The following is a 22,435-nucleotide window of genomic DNA, read 5'->3' as shown; positions in this document are numbered from 1 at the left end:
TTCAAAAATTTTTTTAGTCTGTAAATACAATTTCATAAAACGGTCTTAGAAGATTGTATCGAACTTAATTTAGGGCTATTTCATTTGTTATTAGTTGCAAATTAGTTTATTTCCCAATAGTAATGATTGTATTCAAAAACATTTACAGAACCATTCTTAATTTCATTTACCCTAGTAAATTTTAAGCTATATAGCATAAGTAAGTAATACTATAAAGTCCTATTTATTTTAATAGAAAAATTCACACATCCCATATTTCATTTTAATTTATTTTATTTTAAATTGTAACAGAAATTCAATGTTTACAGTTTAAATAAATAATTTAGAAAGGTAAATAAATATATAAAATAGATTACAATTGTTTTTAACATACAAAATATTAATAACTATTTATTAATAATGCGGATAAAGTATTAATAGTGAATAATCAATGTGAATTAAATTATATTAAGTAGTACACACAATAAAACAACGAATACGAATAAATAATGAAACGACACATTCAATACATACTTAAATTCTTTCTAATAATGTATGATATAAAAGGGAGTGCAATAATTAAACATATATACGGTACCAAGAGATAGTGACGACAGAGAACTCCTGCTGCTGCCTCCTCCCTCGAACGTGTATATGTGCACCTCGTCACGGCTTGGTGATAGCGCCATATTATTCATTTTGTCGTCCGACAAGTTTCGTTTCGTCAGGTCGATGAGTGACGTCTCTGAAACTTAATAACATAATCTTGATAACTAAATCTTTTTTATAACAAATTTTATGTTTTAAACATTGAGATTTCTTTCCAATGTATGATTTATAATATTTATCAGATTGTTAATTTGAGAAAGCTCCTCATTTTAAAATATTTATCATAATTTTTGGCGGTATAAAAAGCGTAAAAGTTATATTTTTACAGCTTTAACTTTTTATGGTTCGAGTGATACATTATATGTTCAATAACCTCGGTTCCATAACCTATTAATGTTTAACAGTGTTAATAGTACCGGACTTCATTGGGGCAATGTGTTTGGTACTAAAACCCCTCTATGTTTACCATTTATTATGATGTATCATTGAAAATGTAGAGACTATTCAGTATGTGCAGTAGACAACTAATTAATGTGCAGATACATATTTTAATTGTAAACATTATCGACAGCTTATTGTATCTTTATACCGTAGTCCATAGAAATACCTAAATAATTTTATACAACAGTAATATTTTCACGATCATGAATTTAAAGAGCAAAATACGAATGTAAATTATATATCATCACACATGTTTTTAATTTGGTAAACAAGTATGCTTAATTGTTTTTGCAAACTTGTAGTTTTTCACATAAATTAAATTCCCAATCTTTAGGGACCGTTTTAAAGAAAACAATAGTTTTCTTTACGAATTTTCATCCCACAACAGTCGTAAAATATTAAAAAGATTAAATATAATAATTTTTATTTCGTTAATAATCCTATTACTTAGAGTCAACAATCGAAAGGTGTCAGCTGTAAATCCAGGTCTTTTTTGGCCTATGAAAATGAATCAATCATTTATAACAAGGTAGGAGTACGACATACCTCATGTTGCATAGCAGGATTCTCTGAGGTCAGAAGCAAAGTCTTACATAAGTAGCTTATTTCTTTTTTGAGATGTCTGTTTAATAAATATACAACAATATGGCAAATAAATTTTAACATTCCATTTGGTAGAAAAAGGAGAAATTTATTCATCAAATGTGTCATAGGATTCAATGACGCTCAGCCAAAATAAATGATTATACATACACCAATGTGCAAAACTTGTCAACATACAAATAAATATTTATGCATAATATTAACTCTACAGACAAAAGCTTCCTCGGGATGTGTTGCCATATGACATTCATATTTTTCTCTTTAGGTTAGGTCATAAAGCATTGTTTAAATAAAAGAATTTTGGGAAGCTAGGGAGTGTATCGCAAGCTTGTGCTGACTCTGTGTGAGTGATATAACTGTCTCTGGCTTTAACGTTCACTTTCACATCTTCTTTTCTTTGTAATCTATGAATCCAAATTTCACATGCTAAAATCTCATACTGTTTTCTTTGTTTGTTTAAAGTTTTATTTATTTCGCAATTTCCTCGCTTCTATCATGGTTTACTATGAGATTAATATAAAAATAATTCTGTAACGGTAAGCTTACGGAATGACATGCACCATTAAACACTAAGTTACTTTTGTATGATTAAATTTTTACGTTAAGTTTCAAGTAAATGTCGTTGGTTTTCGACACGTAGGTGGTCCGGACAGACAGGCTGATACAAAGACTGCCACACAGACACTTTGACAGGCACACATACAGTCAGAATGAAATCTTTCTAGCTTGACGAGTAATAGGCCTTACTAATGATCAGCCAATAAAATCTACAATTATACCCTACGCTATGAGTATTATTAGCAACATAACATAAACGATATAATATGGGCAAATAACATATTTCATTACATTCCACTAATGTCGAGTCGAAGCCACACTTTACAAGGAAAACTTTTACTTCCCCCTTTAATTACAGAATGTAGAGGATATGAGGTGTCAGCGTTGTGGTTAGTACCTGTATCATCCGCTAGAGTGGGGCACGACAGCTCTCCAACCGCTGACATAGTTACTGTCACCGCCGTCATGTCGTCGAGACCGCCACCGTCGTCGTTGTACTTTATAATATTCTCTCTCACATCACATTCCATGTCCTTTTTGTCGGAACTGTCTCGGCGCCTATTATATATCACCAGCATCAGCAGTAATACTGAAACAGAAGTTGTAAGACATGTAGAAATTGCATATTTTTCATACCACTTTAGTTATAGGCTTATATATTATTTACTCAAAATAGTATGCGATATAATTAAAATCAGAGAGCATTAAGTTACAATGAACATCAACATTCAATGTCATTTTCTGAAAACCAATAATTTTTGGACCAAATTTTTATGATTATGTAATATGGTTTTGATTGTGTAATAATTAGTATCAAAGCAATGATTTGTATTCTTTTGATTACTTAATAAAATGAAAAAAATTTGCAATTACATGAATAACTCATAACATGAAATAATTCATTACATGTTTAATTACATAAAAACTATATACGTCACTAAAATGTTTATTTTACCTATGATGTCTAATCATATATTTTTAATTTTCTTTTAGTCACAAATCAACACATAATTATAAGGTTATTCATTAGTAGCAGAGCATAGTAAAATAATTCTAAAATATTAATATATTCATAATAAAAATGAAAAAAACAGTTTTAATCCAAGAGCTATATTAGTAAGACCTATTTTGAGTTAACAACTAATATTAAATTATAAATACAAACAACAATGTTGCATAGGTAAAAGGGTCCTAATATGTGTCGAAAATCATTTATCACTTTTAAACTTTAATGGAGAGTTTAAAACAATTAACGTCATTGTTGCTTAAAACTGTGGTTACTTTAACATGTATTGCTAGTTTCCCATCTTCACAATTAATAAGATTGTGATTAAGTCAATCACCCTGTACATCTCACAAGAATAGTCGCTACTTATGATTTAGAGTTTACGGGAAAGGTTTAATACAGTAAAACTAATATGTTATTTATAATTTAACATTAACGTATTTAACACAAATATGTTGTTTATAAATTTATTTATAACCATAATTTACATTAAGTTGTAATATTTACAATTAGAAAAACCTTCATCCTTGTTGAGTTATCCTTATGTTAGACTTATTGTTAATGCAAACCAAAATTTACCACTGCAGAATCTATTAAAACATTAAGGTATTCAGTCTTAAAATGTACAATTGTATTAGTTTGTTCGTGTTAAATACATTTCATTTTTACAAATCATAGATTATTTTCACCCATATATCTCTTACTTTATATAGTCTTAAGTCGATTTAAATGACTAAAGTAATCTATTCTTCGAGTAAAATTTGTATTATGCAAATGATAAATCTATTATTTACCGGACTAATTAAATAAACATTAAAGTTAGATCACCACGCCCTAAGTGAGATATTACGGTAGTAGCTGGTTAACTATGCATTGGAATGATTTGGCCGTCAAGATAATGTAGGAAGCACTTACGTTCCGTAGCCTAATTGAAGCACATTAGTGGAGCCTGCCAATAACGTCAATTAAATTTACTTTAATCGACATTTAATCGAGAAACTAGTACAGCGGCGATGTCCCTTGACTCACAAAGGCAAAGGGCTCATTAGAACTGAAACTTGTTACAAATATTTTTAAACCTTTGTTGGTTTTACATGATGTTTCAAAAAGTAGAAAAATATTATGGGACATACATTCTTGAAGCTCTTTTCTTATTGGAAATTATATATTAATTTAAACAAACTCTTCAATAATATAATTTTTTTATTTTTGTGAGGCCTTTCGTACTCAATGAGAACATCTTCGGACTCGTACAACTGAATAAAAATAATAATAACAATAGTAACATAAACAATTTTGTACTAAATAAAAACATATGTCATTAAAAATACAAAGAGATAATTTTCTATGACAGCACAGTATGTTATATGTATATATAAAAAAATAAATTTTTAAAAATCACCGTTACTTTATTTGATTTAACTAAATATCAACTTAATGTTTTTATATATACATATAACATACTGTTATGTCATAGAACATTATCTCTTTGTATTTTTAATGACATATGTTTTTATTTAGTACAAAATTGTTTATGTTACTATTGTTATTATTACTTTTATTCAGTTGTGTGACTTCCAAGATGTTCTCATTGAGTACGAAAGGCCTCACAAAAATAAAAACTTTATATTATTGGAGAGTTTGTTTAAATTAATATTACGGGACATGCTTAACTAGGTGAACATAAACAAAAGCATTTGTATAACTATGTGGTCTATGTCATTTTTAGTGCGTATCTGTCTGTACTAAGTACTTACGTTGTTTATGTTGTCTTTTAAATTTTGCACGTTTCTGTCTATTTTTTCAGGATGTTACTTTCCGCTAAGAAAATCTATAGGCTACTCAAAAAGTTCGAAATAAATGGTTTTAATGTAAAAGTTCATGAAAACCGAGCAGAAGAGAAAACATTCTGAACACAAATAAAATATTATTTTATTTTGGTTTCGTCTTGGACTTCTGTATATTTGTCGGCGATGGACCTTTTCGCTGTAATTGCCAAGCTAAGTACCCTCTCCTGTTGATACAATGTAGAAGAAGTACTCCCAATGTCCGATTTATTTGTTTTTGTGCATACTGCCATTTCTTTAAGCTATGGCTCCTTTGCAGAGAAAAACATTAATTTAATAACATACATAGACAATAATAATAAAGTTTGATTATATAGAACAGTATTCTATACAGTACTAGGTGTATTTAGATGCCCTACATCCGATAGAGGAATTTTACAAATTTTGAAATTACAGTAAACGATATTTTAATGGCATTATTGCGTGATGTAAGAAACTATTTGTATCAGCAGCGTAATGTTTATGTCTGCTAACGAAATGGTCAAACACAATGTGATTGGATTTGTTTTTATGTGTGGTTTCGTCAGATGTTCTGAGAACATTTTTACTAATGCAGATAAAACCGCAATGACTTAGAACATCAAACAAATATATTAACACTTGATTTCTATAATTTTCAATCTGAAATTAAATTGTTCTTTTGTTTATGTTTAACGTTTGAATGTTACGTTTTTAAGATTACGTCAGTTTTATAAATTATATTTTTAGTAAATATTTATTCATTATTATAATATAATTTATAGTTAAATTATAATTTATAATCTTATTATAATTATAAATTATATTTATTACGATATTCACCGTATTAAAATGTAAAAAAATATATGTAAAAACTTATGCTTTATTTATTTTACATCATTTTACCTCAAATTAGAAAATATATTAGACTCTTGTAAGCCTTGAACGCTTTTGCAACTTATTTTAAGAAGTAGCTCATACAGGGCACGCAGAGATTTACTAACACTAGGATTATTTTAACATTTGCTCGTTTTAAAACGTAGTTTTTGTTTTATTAAAAAACTATTACAGCTATTTATAGCTAAGGGTTTATTACTTGAGTTCTCTTTGTCTTTAGGTTCTTTTAAACCATCAAGACAATATAGCCGCTTCAAAAAATTTAATGAAACACATTTCTAATAATATTTTGATTTTGATATGGTATATTGTACTACCTATTTGGCTTTATGAATAATATCACTGAACTGTTGATACAAGGACTAATAATTATCTTTCTATCGTGAAACTTGATGTCACTTTTTCATATTTAATTTTCCTTCCAGCAAAGTTTTTTCTCATCTGGATAAATATTTAAATTGATTTCAAACTAAACATAAGAATACACAAAATATTATCATGCATTACTCATAGAACTCAAAGTGTGATACGTAATAGATAAAAGTACGATTAACACATAAGTACAAGATTTATTCATACCACAAACTTAAATTATTCCCTCGATAATTTTCAATGATTTCTTTCTTATTCGACTAATAATGATTGATAGTATGTATTGTTTTTTCTCACAAGTAAGTACACTATACAAATAAATGAATTAAATGAATCTTTTTCCTTTCTAAGAGTTAAATGAACGAATTAAAGGTTTTTTCGCACAAACTCATAAAAAAATGATTTACATTAAATAGTTAAACATGAGTCATGTCTAATATCTACGTATTGTGGTGTACACCACGTCGATATATTGCTCACAAAGTTGAATTCTTGAATTATTTTATCGTCTCTTCGGAGAACTATGTAGATTCATCAGACTTTTCCGATTAAGTTCCGCTTACTGAACACAACAGCACACATAAGGACTTAACTATTTTAAAAATACAATTCTGTAAGCATAGTTTCGACGGTGTGACAACTGGAACACTTAGTTGCTCGTTATGACACTGACGAATTTGTTAATAATGTGTTAAAATTATTTAACAAGTAATTGTAAAATAAAGAAAACAATTACCTAGTAGTATAATAAGTATGCATCCCAGCACAGTAGCGAAGGCGCCTAGACCTAGCCTCATGGTCTGCTTGTCGCGCGTCATCTCGCACTGCTCTCCCCAGAATCCTTCAGGACAAACGCACCGGTATTGTTGGCGGGACTCCAGTTCCATGCAGACTCCACCGTTTACACAGGGCTTCACGAAGCAATCGTCACTTTTAATGCACAATTTTCCATCAGCCGTCAGGATCCTGCCTTCGCCACAACTGTTGACGAAATATAAACATTGCAGAAACATTCGTTAACTACTCAAGAATATTTCAGATAGGATAGTTCAATAATTAATTGAGAAATATTTCATGATCCATGATTAGAGGATAAAAGGTATCCAAAAAATATGAATTTATTTAAAGCAACTTACAAACACCGGTGGGTGTTCCACGGGTCGGAACACTGGAAGGCGCCATGACACAAACCGTTGTTGCAGAGTTTGTCTGTCGGACAACCCAACTCCAGGTTCTGGCCAATGATTGCCTGTGCCCAGGCCGTACTGTTGGTGACAGGGGGTAGAGGCAGAGGCCGGTCATTTAAGCGCACGTCATCTATACAGCCTAAATCAAAGATTAATAAAATATAAATCAAATAATAAAGAGTAAAATACATGCCTACTAAAATTATATATAACATAAAACGTTTTATGAGTATGGATACATATTGACAAATACATTCTATTTATTATATATTTTATATAAAGGTAATTATTGAAAATTTTATCTAAGATTTACAGTTTTCAAAACATGTAATTTGAACAATTTTAAATACCACCACTCTCAAACCAAAGTGTTTTTTTTTATAAAATAAATATTATTAATTATGGTCTTTAATTGCATACATGTCTTGTTGCTCGTTATTTCCCTTAAATGTTTAAAAAAATAATAAAACCATATGTTTATATAGGCACGAAACGAAGTAAGATATTATATGTTAATTCATATTAACGTTTTGCATGTTTTAGTGTCTACAATTATTTTTAAAATTATTCTGCAAACTTCTTATAAAACACCCTGTATATACAAAGTAATGCATATCCCATATTTGATGCGTGTAAATTTTTGTTTCGTTACATCTCAAGATCAAAAATGCTCAGTTTGTAAATTATGAATCCTACTTTTAAAAGGAAAGTGCAATCAGACAACCGGACTACTCATTCATGAGAACGGAATGGCCGGAAGACTAATTCTAACTTATTCTACCGAGATATAATTATTAATGAGATGACAAAATCTGACTTTCTAATGTTTCCCATAAATATGAGTGCCTTAATAATATGATTTTCTATGTTTTGTATATCACATCCTAATAATATTTTAAACGTGAAAGTGCCTTTGTTTGTTTGTTTTGTTTTCAGGCGTAATCTAATTAACCTATTGTACTGAAATTTTACATGTACCTTCTTGCGCTTCTTGGTAAGAATATATGCTTGTTTTTATATCGAAAATTCTCCGGGCTACACCCAATGGTTTTTAAATTTGCAAAAGTTACTATATTGGTTTCTAAATTTGTGTAATGTTCATTAAAGGAGCCTGTCGAATGTAATCAAACCGAACTGTGTAATTATTGTTTATTATTTTCAATTTGTTTACATTTATACTCGTAGTAAATAAATTGTCTGAAGAGTAACTATAATATTTTACGATATTGTAAATTTCAGTGATTAGTTAAGCACTAATATACCTTAGAAAATGTCGTAAAACATACTATGGTAGGAATTTGACTCCCTTTGCAGCAGTTGCCAACAAATTTGTTATATGAAAGTTCTCTGAACTGTTCTTGTAAACTATTCTACCAAATCGAGCTCTAAATTTCATGTAATAATAAAAAAGTTTTAATAAATTTAAAGACGCGTATAAAATTAATTCTCTCTTGACAGAAGTAGCCTTTTGTAATCTTTGGTATATATTTTCTTGGTCGGGAAACAAAAAAATTCAATAATAGAACAAAACATAACTAAGTACATTGCAATGGCTATAACTAAAAACTTGACATATTTTATTGATCGTGGCAACAAAGCAAACTCAAAATTTGCATTGAATATAATTTACTTCCACCAGAAGTGGCCATACCAGAAGGTGCAAAACCTACGAAATTACGGTTGAACCTGCGGGTAATTGGTATTTGCATAGTACTAATTAAATATTGTTTTAAGCGATTGATTTCTTTTTTATTTTGAATAACTATTTAGAACCGCGATCTTCTAGCTATACTTGATCTTATAATGTATAATGTTATGGGAGGACCTTACCCTCCTGGTAGTCGTGTTCGACCGCAATTATCCCGATCTCGGTGTACTCCGGTTTGCCACCCAAGTACAAGCCCTCCTCCGTGTCTATGGTCAGTTGTTCCCTTGAGCTGAAGTCTGTGGTCCTGTTTCCTCTCCTGCCCTCCCCTCCATCCAGCTCTAGACTCACTGTCGACCCTACTCGGAAAACCTGCACCATACTTAACATACTTTATTAAAAGTATTGTTTTAACTCACTCTTACTCCTAAATCTGTGCAGAGTTAATTGTTTCATTTACTAAGAGGTAATTTGAGTTGTTTTACTCTATTACTGAATGGATAACTGCGCTGTTGTTGTTACCTGTATATAGTGCCATTGTCCGTCGTTTATTTGCACCATGGAGATACGAAGGTCAGTTTTCTCTGAATCGCTCAACTTGTAACGGAATCTTATATGACTATCCACAATCTGAAATATACGGTAAATTGCAATATAATAAAAATTTTGTAATTAAATTGGTAAAAATAAAAAAAAATAAGTTGCTTATTAAAAATACTAAATTATCAGAAAACTGTTATAACTGGCACCTCTAATATGGCGTACTGCCGACTGCGCAGGTCTCCCATGCGGAAGAGCTCGCCGGTCTCCTCCCTCGTGCGGAACCTCAACTGTACCAGCGTGCTGTAGTGATCCGGGTCAAAGTTGAGAGAGTACTTGACGTAACTGTGGGGATGCAATGTAACAGGGGTCGTTGCGAGGGCACACTTGGGACCATGACGTCCGGGGAGGCAACGACACCTAGGCTCTCGGGCACTCCCCACACACTCCCCGTGATCCTCACAGCGTACCTCGGTATCTGAGCGTGGGCACGCCCCTGGGCACCCAGGCTCGCTGTCCTCTGATAGCCCACTGCCCGCCAGGTCATACACCTGGTGACATGGACACAATAGTCAAAGATATAACTGCAGTTTTATAAACTGATACCAAATGTAAATAAATATTTCTATATTAAACGAATTTGAACAGAATTACGTTATTAGTATTAAGTGCAAGGGCTGATAAATTACAATCTCAATATTAATTATGTTCAATATTCTTTACAATCTTAGTCAGAATATAGTCATACATTTCTTTTTTTGCAAATGAAACAAGATTTTAGTATATAGAAAAAAATATTAGATCTTGGTATTACATAAACAATATCTTAATATTGAATATTTAAATATAATATTTGTTAATGGAAACAGTTTTTTTTCTATAGCTTTTGGATATTAAAAAAATAATATAAATAAATGAACTATTTTAATTTTATATGTTTTCTACATATCTACGTGAATTATTAAAAGTCATGTTTCCTTCATGTTATATTATACAACATTTTAAAATGAATAACGAACATATCACACATATTATTATTAACGTATTATTTGTAAATTGAAATAAAGCATATGGAAAATAAAACATTTATCTGTTTTGTGGTCCTATTTAGACAACGAATAATAACTATGTTATAGTAATTTACACGTTCTTTATAAGATCTATCTTTAGGTCTTAGGCTTTCATATTTATTGATACAATTATGCATATAATAATTAAAATTAATGCGAAGATCAAAAGTAAATACTCCTAAGGAGTTTTCATAAAAGAGCTGCGTACAAATATATGTTGCGTCTAATTATTAATCACCTCGTCTGAATATGAGCAAGTGTAAGAAATATTAAGAACACTTTAGAGATTCTAACATACACCAACTGAATAAAATAATTTTTTACGTAAAGTTACAATTACAACGGTTATACGAACTAATCGAAACGATTGCCAAAGTATTTACGAACATGAACCAGTCTGTCGCTAAGCCTGACGTGCTGCGCTAATTGTTTCATATGTGCATACAAATATTACGATTTCCGTTTATTACTAGTCAACTAAATAACTTTTTATGCGGTTTTCTAAGATAATTACTTAATTTTTCTAAATAAAAAATGTCCAAACGACAGAAATTTTCAACTTTTGTATGTACAAAAGTTATTTATGACTGGCGCATGTCATTTAAAACTTTAATCATATTTTTTCATGCAATATCATATAATACAGCTTCTTTTAAAATCATGCTTTTTTGTAAAAGTCCAGTGTAAATTATTACGTGTATTTATCATATAAAAATATTATTTCTACATTCTAAAAGCCCTTTCTGGCCTCCAGAAACTTACGAGGGACACCTGAATATCTCATTCAATCGGGACACAATGAATGCTCATATTGAATAAAATAATGATATAATGGGGTTAATATTAGTTATAAATAATTTCCTGAAAATTAACATTCACATTTTTGTATTAACAAATTTAATTTTAATATTCCAAAATTTCAAGCATTAGTTTAACATAACAGTTTTTGCCCTGTAAAATTAAAAAGTATACAAAGGCTAAAATGCTTTTTAAAACTTTTGTAGATATTTGAATATTATTTATATGTACGGAATATTTGTATTCTTAACAGTCCAGTGAGGTTTGAATAATTCATGTCAATCAATGCTTAGATTAATAGATTATATTAATCTGTACAGTTATTAATTAATGAAACAACAATTATCTTTTCCTTAGCTTATAATTTGTAGCCTCGCATTAATATTAAATTTGTAATACTAATTAAGAAAGGAAGTATTGGAATTAGCTGGTACTTCAATATTGTAGAACGAATTCTAGAAGCTAGAATCTTCAAAAGGCTACTCATAAAACACTACTGTCCAGCGCTAATATGTGGGTTTGATGTAGCGGATGTGTATAACCCCTCTTAATAATATTTTAAATATGTAATACTAGTAATAAAGGAATTGGAAAATTGGAATGAACTGTTACTTTACTATTGTAGAAGAGATTCTTGATGCAACCATCGAAGGGCTGCCCGTAAGGCACAGCTGTCCAGCGGTAGTGGGCCGGTTGGAAGGGTCGTATGTTTCTACCCCCTAGCTGCAGAGGCGTGTGGAGGTTCAGTTGCTCACTGAAGGGGGGCACGGAGCCCCTGGCGTGGCAGGATGTTGGTGGGCTCAACCCCTCCACCCCAAGGCAAGAGTCAACGACAAGTTCCACTGTCTGAGCATGCAAGTAAATGGGATAAGTTTAATATTTACCTGTATAAACTACAACTGTATTTGTTTAAGTATCTGCAGTTGGCAAAAATAAAATTATTTTTTAATAAGAAAAAGATGTTTGCAGTAAGGATTTGAGTTTTATTTATTTTATAGCATAATGTGTAGTTATTTATTTCACGAAGCCATGGCACAAGGTGTTTTTTTATATTTTTTTCTAATTAAATATAAATTATACAGATTATATAAAAAATTATATATGTAGGCTATATGTAATATATAAATAAATAGATATATAACCTATTAAATCAATAATCATTACAAGTATTATCAGAGTTTTACATTTTCCTGCTAATAACCAATTATCATTTTAACTTACTTGCTTAGGACCTAATCTACAAAAGTTAAGTTGGAAAATCAGTATATAAATTTAAAAGGAGACACAAACTTATAGAAACTTACATTATATTACTTTCATTATATTACATATTTGATGCTTTATGTTTTGTGTGCTGCCTAGGTAATCTTATTTTCGCAGAATCCAGATAACTATGTGTTACATAATATTTCCTATTTTACAGCATCTATCAGTAACTGATCACAGCGTCTGATCGGTATGAACTAAGGTATCACTGGAATTGTATTCTTTTATCTACCAGACGCAAATTGGACAAGATGAACTGAATTACTATTTATATTTATACAAATGAAATTTATCTTCTGCAATGTATTTTAAGGCAAGTAAAGAGACACAACTCTGGGCGGAGAAAACTTTAAAAATATAGCGCTTGGTCTGTTCGACGTATATATTGTTGAAAAAAGTTTTGCTGGAGGCCCGCCTTATGATACTTTTCGTCTCTCATTATTTTTTCATACACGATAATAACAAAAGAGAAGAATTATGTACTTTCGTAAATTTCTCAGCGATATTGATATAAATCAAGCAAAAGCTATTGATTAATTATTTTGCTGTGTTTAAAAATATATTTAGTAGCAATTTGTGGTACAATACCGCTCTGATTCGAAAAGGAAAGAAGAGAAAGAAAAAATAAATACAAACAAAAATAAGTTTATGAACAAATTAAAGGGAAAAGTATAATGCTCGGAAAAACTAAATCAAAAGATCTCAGGGACAAGGTTTTAACATCTAAATAACATCAAAGTTGGTTGCTGAAATGTATTAACAAGCACATGTAAATCCTTTTCCCCTGTATAACTTCTGTATTGCAGTCTGGTTCCTGTATTCCTTAAAAATTGGAGTAACAGTATGTACATTTTTTCAGCTCAGTTAATTGCATTATGCAGCGGATATAATGAATACTGCTCTTTGTATTCTACAAGAAACATATGTCTTTCACATATGTACATTTTGTTATTTGTGTAAGGTGAATAAGATTTCTAATGGTAATACATAGGCTCCATTATAATTAAGTGGCGATGGTACTTAGTATATCAGAGAGACATTAACTCGTCTAGAAGCGCTTTGATTTCGTAATGACGTAACAACATACCTCAGTGTTCCACAGGACATCAAGGCGATGCCATGAGCTATCATTGAGCCTCGTCTCTGTAGTAACCGATAGCTCCAGGGTTCCAGATCCATAGTCAATCAGTAACCTTGGGTACCCCTCTACCAGTTCCAGGGATATGAAATCTATTATAGCAAAAATATATATTGTAGCACAACCAGTTCTAACGATATGAAAATATTTAAGAAAAAATATATATTGTAGCACAACCAGTTCTAACGATATGAAAATATTTAAGAAAAAATATATATTGTAGCACAACCAGTTCTAACGATATGAAAATATTTAAGAAAAAAATAGATATTGTAGCACAACCAGTTATAACGATATGAAAATATTTAAGCAAAAATATATATTGTAGCACAACCAGTTCTAACGATATGAAAGATATTTAAGCAAAAAAAATATATATATATATATATATATTGTAGCACAACCACTTCCAGGGATATGAAATCTATTATTGCAAAAATATATATAGTAGCAAAACCAGTTCCAAGAATATGAAATCTATTATAGAAAAAATATATATTGAGGGTTAAACAGTTCCAACAATATGAAATATATTTACGCAAAAAATAATAAAAAAAATTTAATATACAAATATTGTATCATCCGCCCTATCAATTCAACAGCATATTTAAATTTAATTAAATTTAATGACTAATGTGCAGGTATATTAAAGGATTATGAGAAAATTCCCTATACTCCAAATTATATATGCATTATCTTAACACATAGGCAAGTTTTGAATTACTTAGTATATCAATCAAAGAAACAGGTTTTTGCACCAAAAAAGTTAAAACCCAATCCTATTTACCGTGATCGGAATCACCGCCACACTTGTGTAAAAGAAAATAATTTTATAACAACTTTACTTAGTGCGTCGCATAGTACGTAAACTATGTGTATACCTGAGTTTGAAATTCCCCCTGGTTTAGGAGGACCAACTGGCCCGTTGTATACCAGCTGTCCATTCGATTTCCTCGCCAGGAACTCGAAGCTTAGGTGAGAACTTTCACACATCTGTAGAGGAGGGAACCACGCCCATCCTTGGCCGGAGAAACTACGGGAGGTCTTCTGACACCGAGGCCCCTTGAAACCACTGGGGCATGAGCAGCTGTTGACAACAAATATTCATTTAAATGTCATTATTGACGACGTTTGACATGTGCCATTGTAAATAATGTACATGAAAATCCTCAAAACGTGGATTACAGAAATATTTGTTTCAATTCTGTTATATCCTAATACTAAAAAGGTTTTATTCCTTCGTATTTTTAATGCCATTGAGTCCATGTCAAATATAAAAAATATATATACTAAGAAACGAACTGGAACAAAATAATATTTCCGTGAAAATCTTAAACGTTTTAAATAACGAAAAAAACAAACCAAATAATACAATTACTTGTTTTTATAAAATAATACATAATAATAGTTATAAATAAATATATATATATATATTTATTTATATATATATTTAATGGTGTAATGGTAGCACATTCACCCGGCAAGTGAGAGATCCGGGTTCGAGTCCCGGCGGAGCAAGTACTTTTTGTGATTCAATATTTATTGAAATTAAATAAGGCTATTGCCATTTATACAGTTTAATGTAAAATAAAAGTCGTTTGACAGGTATTTGGTCTTCCGATCATATGTTAGTTTGCTTATTTAAACGCATATGTGACAGATAAGGCCAAATACAAAATAATTGAATCGGAAAAAGTAAGCGCTCTGTGGTGTAATGGTAGCACATTCACCCGGCAAGTGAGAGATCCGGGTTCGAGTCCCGGCGGAGCAAGTACTTTTTGTGATTCAATATTTATTGAAATTAAATAAGGCTATTGCCATTTATACAGTTTAATGTAAATAAAAGTCGTTTGACAGGTATTTGGTCTTCCGATCATATGTTAGTTTGCTTATTTAAAACGCATATGTGACAGATAAGGCCAAATACAAAATAATTGAATCGGAAAAAGTAAGCGCTCTGTGGTGTAATGGTAGCACATTCACCCGGCAAGTGAGAGATCCGGGTTCGAGTCCCGGCGGAGCAAGTACTTTTTGTGATTCAATATTTATTGAAATTATATATATATATACATATACGTGTGTGTGTGTGTGTGTGTGTGTGTGTGTGTGTGTGTGTGTGTGTGTGTGTGTGTGTGTGTGTGTGTGTGTGTGTGTGTGTGTGTGTATACGAGCTTTAGGATTGAAGTATTATTTTCATTTATGATATATAAAATTTCATTCCAGTGGAATTGTACATTTTCAACGACATTTTTCTTAGAATATTGTTACTAATACACCAAAAATTAAAAAAAACATAAAAATTTTAGTTTAGAAGCTTACTTAGAGAAACGTTTTTAAAGATATTAAACCAAACCTACAATAGGCCTATTGAAATACTTAAATTTTTAACATTGCTGTTATTTGTCGCAGCCCAAGTTTTATTTGAAAATGGAAATGGGAAAAACCAATACAATATTCTTACATTTGTGCCTTTTAGAGTACTAATACAGTAATAACCAATAGGTGTACTAGTGACAGTTAATATGATAGCCAAATATAAAGATTTAGTTAGCAAACCCACAACAATCAAACAATATTATAGCAAACACAGCGGATAAATGTTAGGTAAAAGGAAATAGGTTACAAGGAAAGCTATACCAAAGATAAATAAAATTATTTAATCGTGGAGCAAACAATTTCAGCTGATCTTAACCTTATGCCAAATCTGAAATTCAACTCGACCTAAGAAGAACTTTGCTGTCAGAACTTGCATGAAAAGCGCTGAGAAGTTTAGAGACTTAGCAATATAAATCATCTAGGAGATTGTAAATCCACAGTCAGCATTTTATGTTTTTCTTGACGTTGAATTAAATTAGGGTTGAAATTTGTAAAACTTTTAATAATTGTTTTTCCAGACGTAAGAAAAACTGTTACCTCAAGATGGAATTAACATTTTAAAATATGGATTGATAACACCGATTAAAAATTAAAAAGCAGGATACTATGGTGGATAGTTAATTTAACCCAACACTCTCAGTAGTTGCTTTGTTTTTTAATAACCTATGTATATTATAGAACCAGTATTTTACACTGATTATTAATCAAACCAATTTTTATTTAAAAAAAATCCAAATTCTACGAGTAGTACATTAAACCTATTTAAATATACAATTATGAAAGCTTCTAGTCCTAGTTTTTGAATTTTTACCTGATTCCAAATTTGCCCTCAACACAACGGCCGCCATTGTAGCAAGGCCTGGTCCTACAAGTCTCGGGTCGACTGTAGTCTAAGGCCCCACAGAGACACTCTGCAACCACGGCCACCCTGACTCCCACTAAGGCCGTGGTGTTGGCGTTCACCAAGGTAGGCGTACCCCCCACTTCCAGTCGGGAGGTGCAGCTGCCTTCACAGTGATGTCGCTCCTCCAGACACTCGTCCACTCCCACCATCGTCACATTGGCTCCAATCGCCTCCTCGACCTGGACAACAACGGCAATTACGTGACGACAGATAACTTTGTTTCTTATTGACAAAGTATTATCTATTATTTGTCATGTATTTATATCGAAAACTTCATAGTATCCTATCAAACCCTATTAGATCCTGAAAATATCCTAAGAAATTGATGTAGACAAAATACTATTGTAATTTTTAAAGATAAGATAATATAGTCTAACTTTGATCGAGTGAATTCTCGACATTTTATAGTTACAATATTTTTAACTACCTTCCTTGGAAACAGAAAAGATGTTTTTAATCATTCTTTCATAAATTATATACATTTTAAGTAGTCATTATCAAATCAAGTCCAAAGGAAAACAGCATTTGAGAAGTACGAGCATTTTTAGTGTATGAATATGTTGGTTTAAAAGTATTGATATCAATTGCTTTATGTATATATACGTTCAATAAATGTAAACAAATTATATATTTATATTGAATTATTGTAAATTGGCTTTATTGGCTTAGTTATAAAAATTCATTGATGTTTATATGAGTGTTTATTCTTGTTACTCAATTACATAAAAACTATTAGATCGATTGTACAGTAACTTTTCATGGGTATTCTAAGGCTCTCTGGTCAGTATATAGGCCTACTCATATTTTTTTAATCTGTGTAGACTACAACCCACTGACGCATTAACTTCCAATTTGGCTTAATCTACAGATAGTAAATGTGTTTCTGTAATGAACTGTTTGGTAGTATTTAATTGAGAACACATGCATGTGCTGTTTAATTAGTGTTTCTGTTGAAGACACTCAATGATACTCAATAATTACAATTAACTAGGCAGTGAATGTGAAACTTCACTTTTTAAATTCATACATCTCGGGATGTTTGTGGTTTTTTTCAATAATAGATAAATAGAGCGGTGTAATGTTAACTTGGCATTCAATTTAAATACCGTGAAACATGAATTATTCTAACTTCAGAGTAAATATACTAATTATAATTTTATGAACCTCTTAAAATGGTCATAACAACATATAAATGTTACAATCATACTTAAATATTGTTGATAGTATAATACTTTATCAAAAAAATAATGCCAAGCTCGTGGGCATTCATTTAAAAAAGGTCATCTCATCAGTAATGCCTGTACAACGGAAGTGGCAAGGCTACATGGCCTGTTGACATATTTGGGATTTTTAACTAATTGATATTTAGCTAGATGATAATTAGCTTTTCTTTTTGGCCAAATGTAGGTTGTCTGCTATTCTGCACGTGTATAACCAAGCTGAATAATTTATTATTATCTTTTCTCATCACAAAATGTATACCGTACGAAATTTTTCAGTGAAAAATATGAAACTCAATATCATATACACAGTATACATTTATTGGATATTCTACTGAATACTCATACAGAAAAGTCATGTTTGGAAACACAGGAATCACATTCAACACATACATGTAGCCTACGTCTTAAATATAGAGTGTAAGGGAAATTAAATTATTAGCAAAACAAAAATTCATGACTGAAAACAAACCACCTTCCCACAGTTCGAAAGGAAGTATAGTAAAATAAACCGACAAAAAGATCTAATAATCTAAAATATGATCTTTCCGTCCACATGTTGTTTCTAAACGACAGGATATTATAACACACCGATTTCAACAATTTCTAAACAATAATGCTGATACCAAACAATATTGGTACACACTAATCGTCAGTTTGGATTGAAAAAAGGCGTGGTCAATGGGATATGGCAGGAAAACGTCTACATACATAACCCTCCAACGGTGAACGAGGCAGTACTCAAAAAGTCGAAGAAGATAACGACAAATCGGGTGTGCGCATGCGTGTGTTTATGTGTGGGAAAAAATACTAGTAGGCGTTATAGTCACTTGTGTCAGTGCCCCGTAAAAATATTTAATTTAAGATAGTTTGTATTTATTTATTTATAAGAAAGTAGCATTAGGTAATATCACGGTTTATCTATCTTTTTAATATTTAATTTAAATTTTTGTAAGGTAACTGTACCTAAAAGCAATCAAATTTTTCATCATGTGCTGGTATAAAATAAATAGTTTATTATTGAAAAATATGTTTATAAATTTTATATAAAATAGGTAGGCCTACATTGTTCTTCATTTTTATAAGAAACTTCATAAGTTAATTAATTACGGAAACAATTATATAATTATACAATATTTAAGTAGAAAGCTTCCTTCTTGCTTGGTTTGTAAATGGAATTTAGCTTAAATATAACAATTTGGAACATAGTAATGTTTAAGTATAAAGCTTGTCTTTATATTCAACGAATCCTAACTTCTAATTTAAAACATATCACATTTTATTCATCTTAATATAAAAATTTATATCTGTAAAGTGATTATTTTAGATTTTTGATCATTTTTAAAACAACCACAATTAATTTAATTTTGTAATAAATAAAATATGTGTTGATCCAGGTGAGTGTATTGTATTGCCAATCGAAAGTACTATAAATCCTCTCACAATAGTTAGTTATCCTAAATATTTTATAGCCTACGAATGGTGCCAAACCTTACATGGTGGTAATCATACAACTCTCATACAATAGAAATAAATAAATATTCATGTAATCGAATATTTTATTTTTATGAAGTTTTAATCTTCATTTAATGTGGGATAAATTCACATATTATATTATTTTTACAATATATTCAAAAAGTAAATAAAGTTTTATTTTTACATTAATTCAAGAATAGCTACGCCTTGATGTAAGATTTAACTTAAATATTTTGCAACCTGTTTGAAAGGAAACACCGAAACTTGCCTTATTGGAATGTAGTGCTAGTAGGCCATCGAGAACTTCCCGCTTATAGTTGGTGACTGAGAACCGGACGTCCGTCAGCGGTGGGTGGGCGAGAACCTGTTGCACACTGAAGATAGCAACGTGATCCTCGTTCACATCCAGGACTTCCGCCAATTTTGACTGTAGCAACCAAAGTTTGCTGCTTCCACCACTCCTCATCTGCTGGCAAACAAGATTTATAGCGACAGGAGTTTCTGTTTGCACTTTTAACTTTACTTACTTCGCTTCATGTTTGACTTCTCGTAATGGAATTTCTTTGTGTTTGTTGAAGTTTCCTCACGCAAAACATTGGAGAAATTTTCATTCAACTCTAGCTACCAGGAATATCTAAATAGATTTATGACTCCGAACCTTTTTAAAGAACATACTGTTATAGTTATGTTTGTTATACAAAGCAGATTTAGGACCGAAATAAAGAATGCATGCTTTATAATGCTGTCAATAGGCTTACATGGATTAATCTGAAAGAAATTGCAGTACCCAAACAGTCAATATTATGAATTTCCATAAGCCCTTATACGTATGATAAAATTGTTCTCGTTTTTGAAACCTCCAAAATTAATATTAATAAATTAGTCTTAAAACTAATACATAAAAGGACACAAACATAAATTTGGACTCAATGAAATGTTGTAAACGTAAAGAGTTATAGATGAACTAACTATAACGAATTAAATAACTTAACATTTTCTGTATGGTTATCTAACCATGTTACATCCAACCGTTACAGCCTAGTGTAACCATATGGTCAGATAGGTACGCGAGTATGTACATAGAACATTGATATATAACTGTATTTGTCTGGGTTGTGACAGATTAGGCACTCCACAAATTTTAAATAAAATACATGGAAAAACAACATCGTTTTAGACGAGGTCTCACCCCTTGAGCGTTGGGACATTCTTTATTGAGTTTGAATATCTGCTAATACAGTGAACCACCAACTCTAATGGTAAGTGTTCATTAACACTGTTCTTAGTCTCCTAATTTGGTAGTTTACGCTGCCTCCAGTATCATACTTGTGCATGTCTTGGCCCCCCGTTAAGGCATTTTTAGATATACATAAAATAGTTGTTTCCAAAATATATATGCTTGGGTCGTTATGATCGTCAAAGTTAATGTGAGAGGCGAAGTGTATACGTAACTTTGTATTGTAAGATAGAAGTGTATAATTTTAAACTGAAATATTATCCTTAATAATTGTTTTCTTAAACAGTTGCATTACAACATTTAAGAGTAATGAAATAAACATTGTGTGTTATACATTAAACTCGAATAAATAGCTATCCGTACATTTTAATAATTTTTTTAACTGCATAACTGTTTTATTTTTCAATGGATGTCAGTAAATGTGTTTGACTAAAACATTATCTAACCTATTATGCATTTTTATACACACCACTAAGTCCACCGCCGATATTCCGGAGAGCCTCAAGGACCCCGAGTTGGTGATGGTATTGTAGGACATGTCCTTCACTCTTACTCTGACGTGAGCCTTCACATTGTGCTGGTTGTGTCTGCGGTCATGGACTCTGAAATGGAGGTCGTAAAGTCCCCTTGGAGTACCGGACTTCATGATTAGATCTCCAGTCTCCTCGTCTAGCCTGAACCTTTGGTGGTCTCTGGACTCCCACTGGAAATTCTTGTCAGGAAGATCCCAGTCGTCAAGGTCCTCCACGTAGACTCTTCCAATCGGTATATCTATGTTTTGCACCTAAGTGATAAAATTTACAATAAGAAAATTAACGATTTCACTAGTGTTGTTTTATCAAACTCTTCTTAACATTATGGAGAGTACTCACTCTGTAAATGTATGCAAGGACATCCATTGAACCTGGTCTCATTAGATTGTCGTTGACGTCACCAACAACTACTGTCAGTGTGTTTGTGCTGCTCTTTGGCGGCTGTCCTGAGTCACCAATTACGATAGGCACTAAAAATTCCTTTTGCTTTTCCCGGTCAAATGAAACCAAAGAAACTACTCTGGCTGCAACCTCCTCGCCTAGAATACAAATTGTACAACTGCATTATATCAGTAAAAGGAATTAGTTCTATAGCGCTATACAGGACTTATTACGGACACTAAAATATATAACTGTTTACCATTTTAAAGTACTACATATTTTTACCAAACTGACGTTAAATTGGCCCATTTTAAAGGATGGATATGTACAAAGCGGTTACAAAGGCAAAAAATATATTTATATTTACAGAAGTACACTCTCCAGCGACCTGTGT

The 22,435-nt window shown here is 31.3% G+C and overlaps 1 protein-coding gene across 1 annotated transcript in view; it reads right to left on the bottom strand.

The window, feature by feature from the left end:
• Positions 1-22,435, bottom strand: part of LOC124364917 (neural-cadherin-like) — a 58,099-nt gene that overhangs the window by 4,551 nt on the left and 31,113 nt on the right. Inside the window, exons 12-25 of the mRNA XM_046820724.1 lie at positions 22,000-22,199; positions 21,597-21,911; positions 20,159-20,356; positions 17,102-17,373; positions 14,796-15,001; positions 13,864-14,006; positions 12,123-12,356; positions 9,852-10,193; positions 9,625-9,732; positions 9,288-9,474; positions 7,407-7,596; positions 7,007-7,251; positions 2,588-2,779; positions 578-730 (exon numbers count right to left, since the gene is read on the bottom strand). Of these exons, the coding sequence (XP_046676680.1) occupies positions 578-730; positions 2,588-2,779; positions 7,007-7,251; positions 7,407-7,596; positions 9,288-9,474; positions 9,625-9,732; positions 9,852-10,193; positions 12,123-12,356; positions 13,864-14,006; positions 14,796-15,001; positions 17,102-17,373; positions 20,159-20,356; positions 21,597-21,911; positions 22,000-22,199 (2,985 nt within the window). The remainder of the gene's footprint in view (positions 1-577; positions 731-2,587; positions 2,780-7,006; positions 7,252-7,406; positions 7,597-9,287; positions 9,475-9,624; positions 9,733-9,851; positions 10,194-12,122; positions 12,357-13,863; positions 14,007-14,795; positions 15,002-17,101; positions 17,374-20,158; positions 20,357-21,596; positions 21,912-21,999; positions 22,200-22,435) is intronic.

This window comes from Homalodisca vitripennis, chromosome 6 (genome assembly GCF_021130785.1).
Source record: "Homalodisca vitripennis isolate AUS2020 chromosome 6, UT_GWSS_2.1, whole genome shotgun sequence".
Taxonomy (NCBI): domain Eukaryota; kingdom Metazoa; phylum Arthropoda; class Insecta; order Hemiptera; family Cicadellidae; genus Homalodisca; species Homalodisca vitripennis.
Note: the sequence above shows the minus strand (reverse complement) of the source record. Positions and strands in the feature narration are given on the sequence as shown.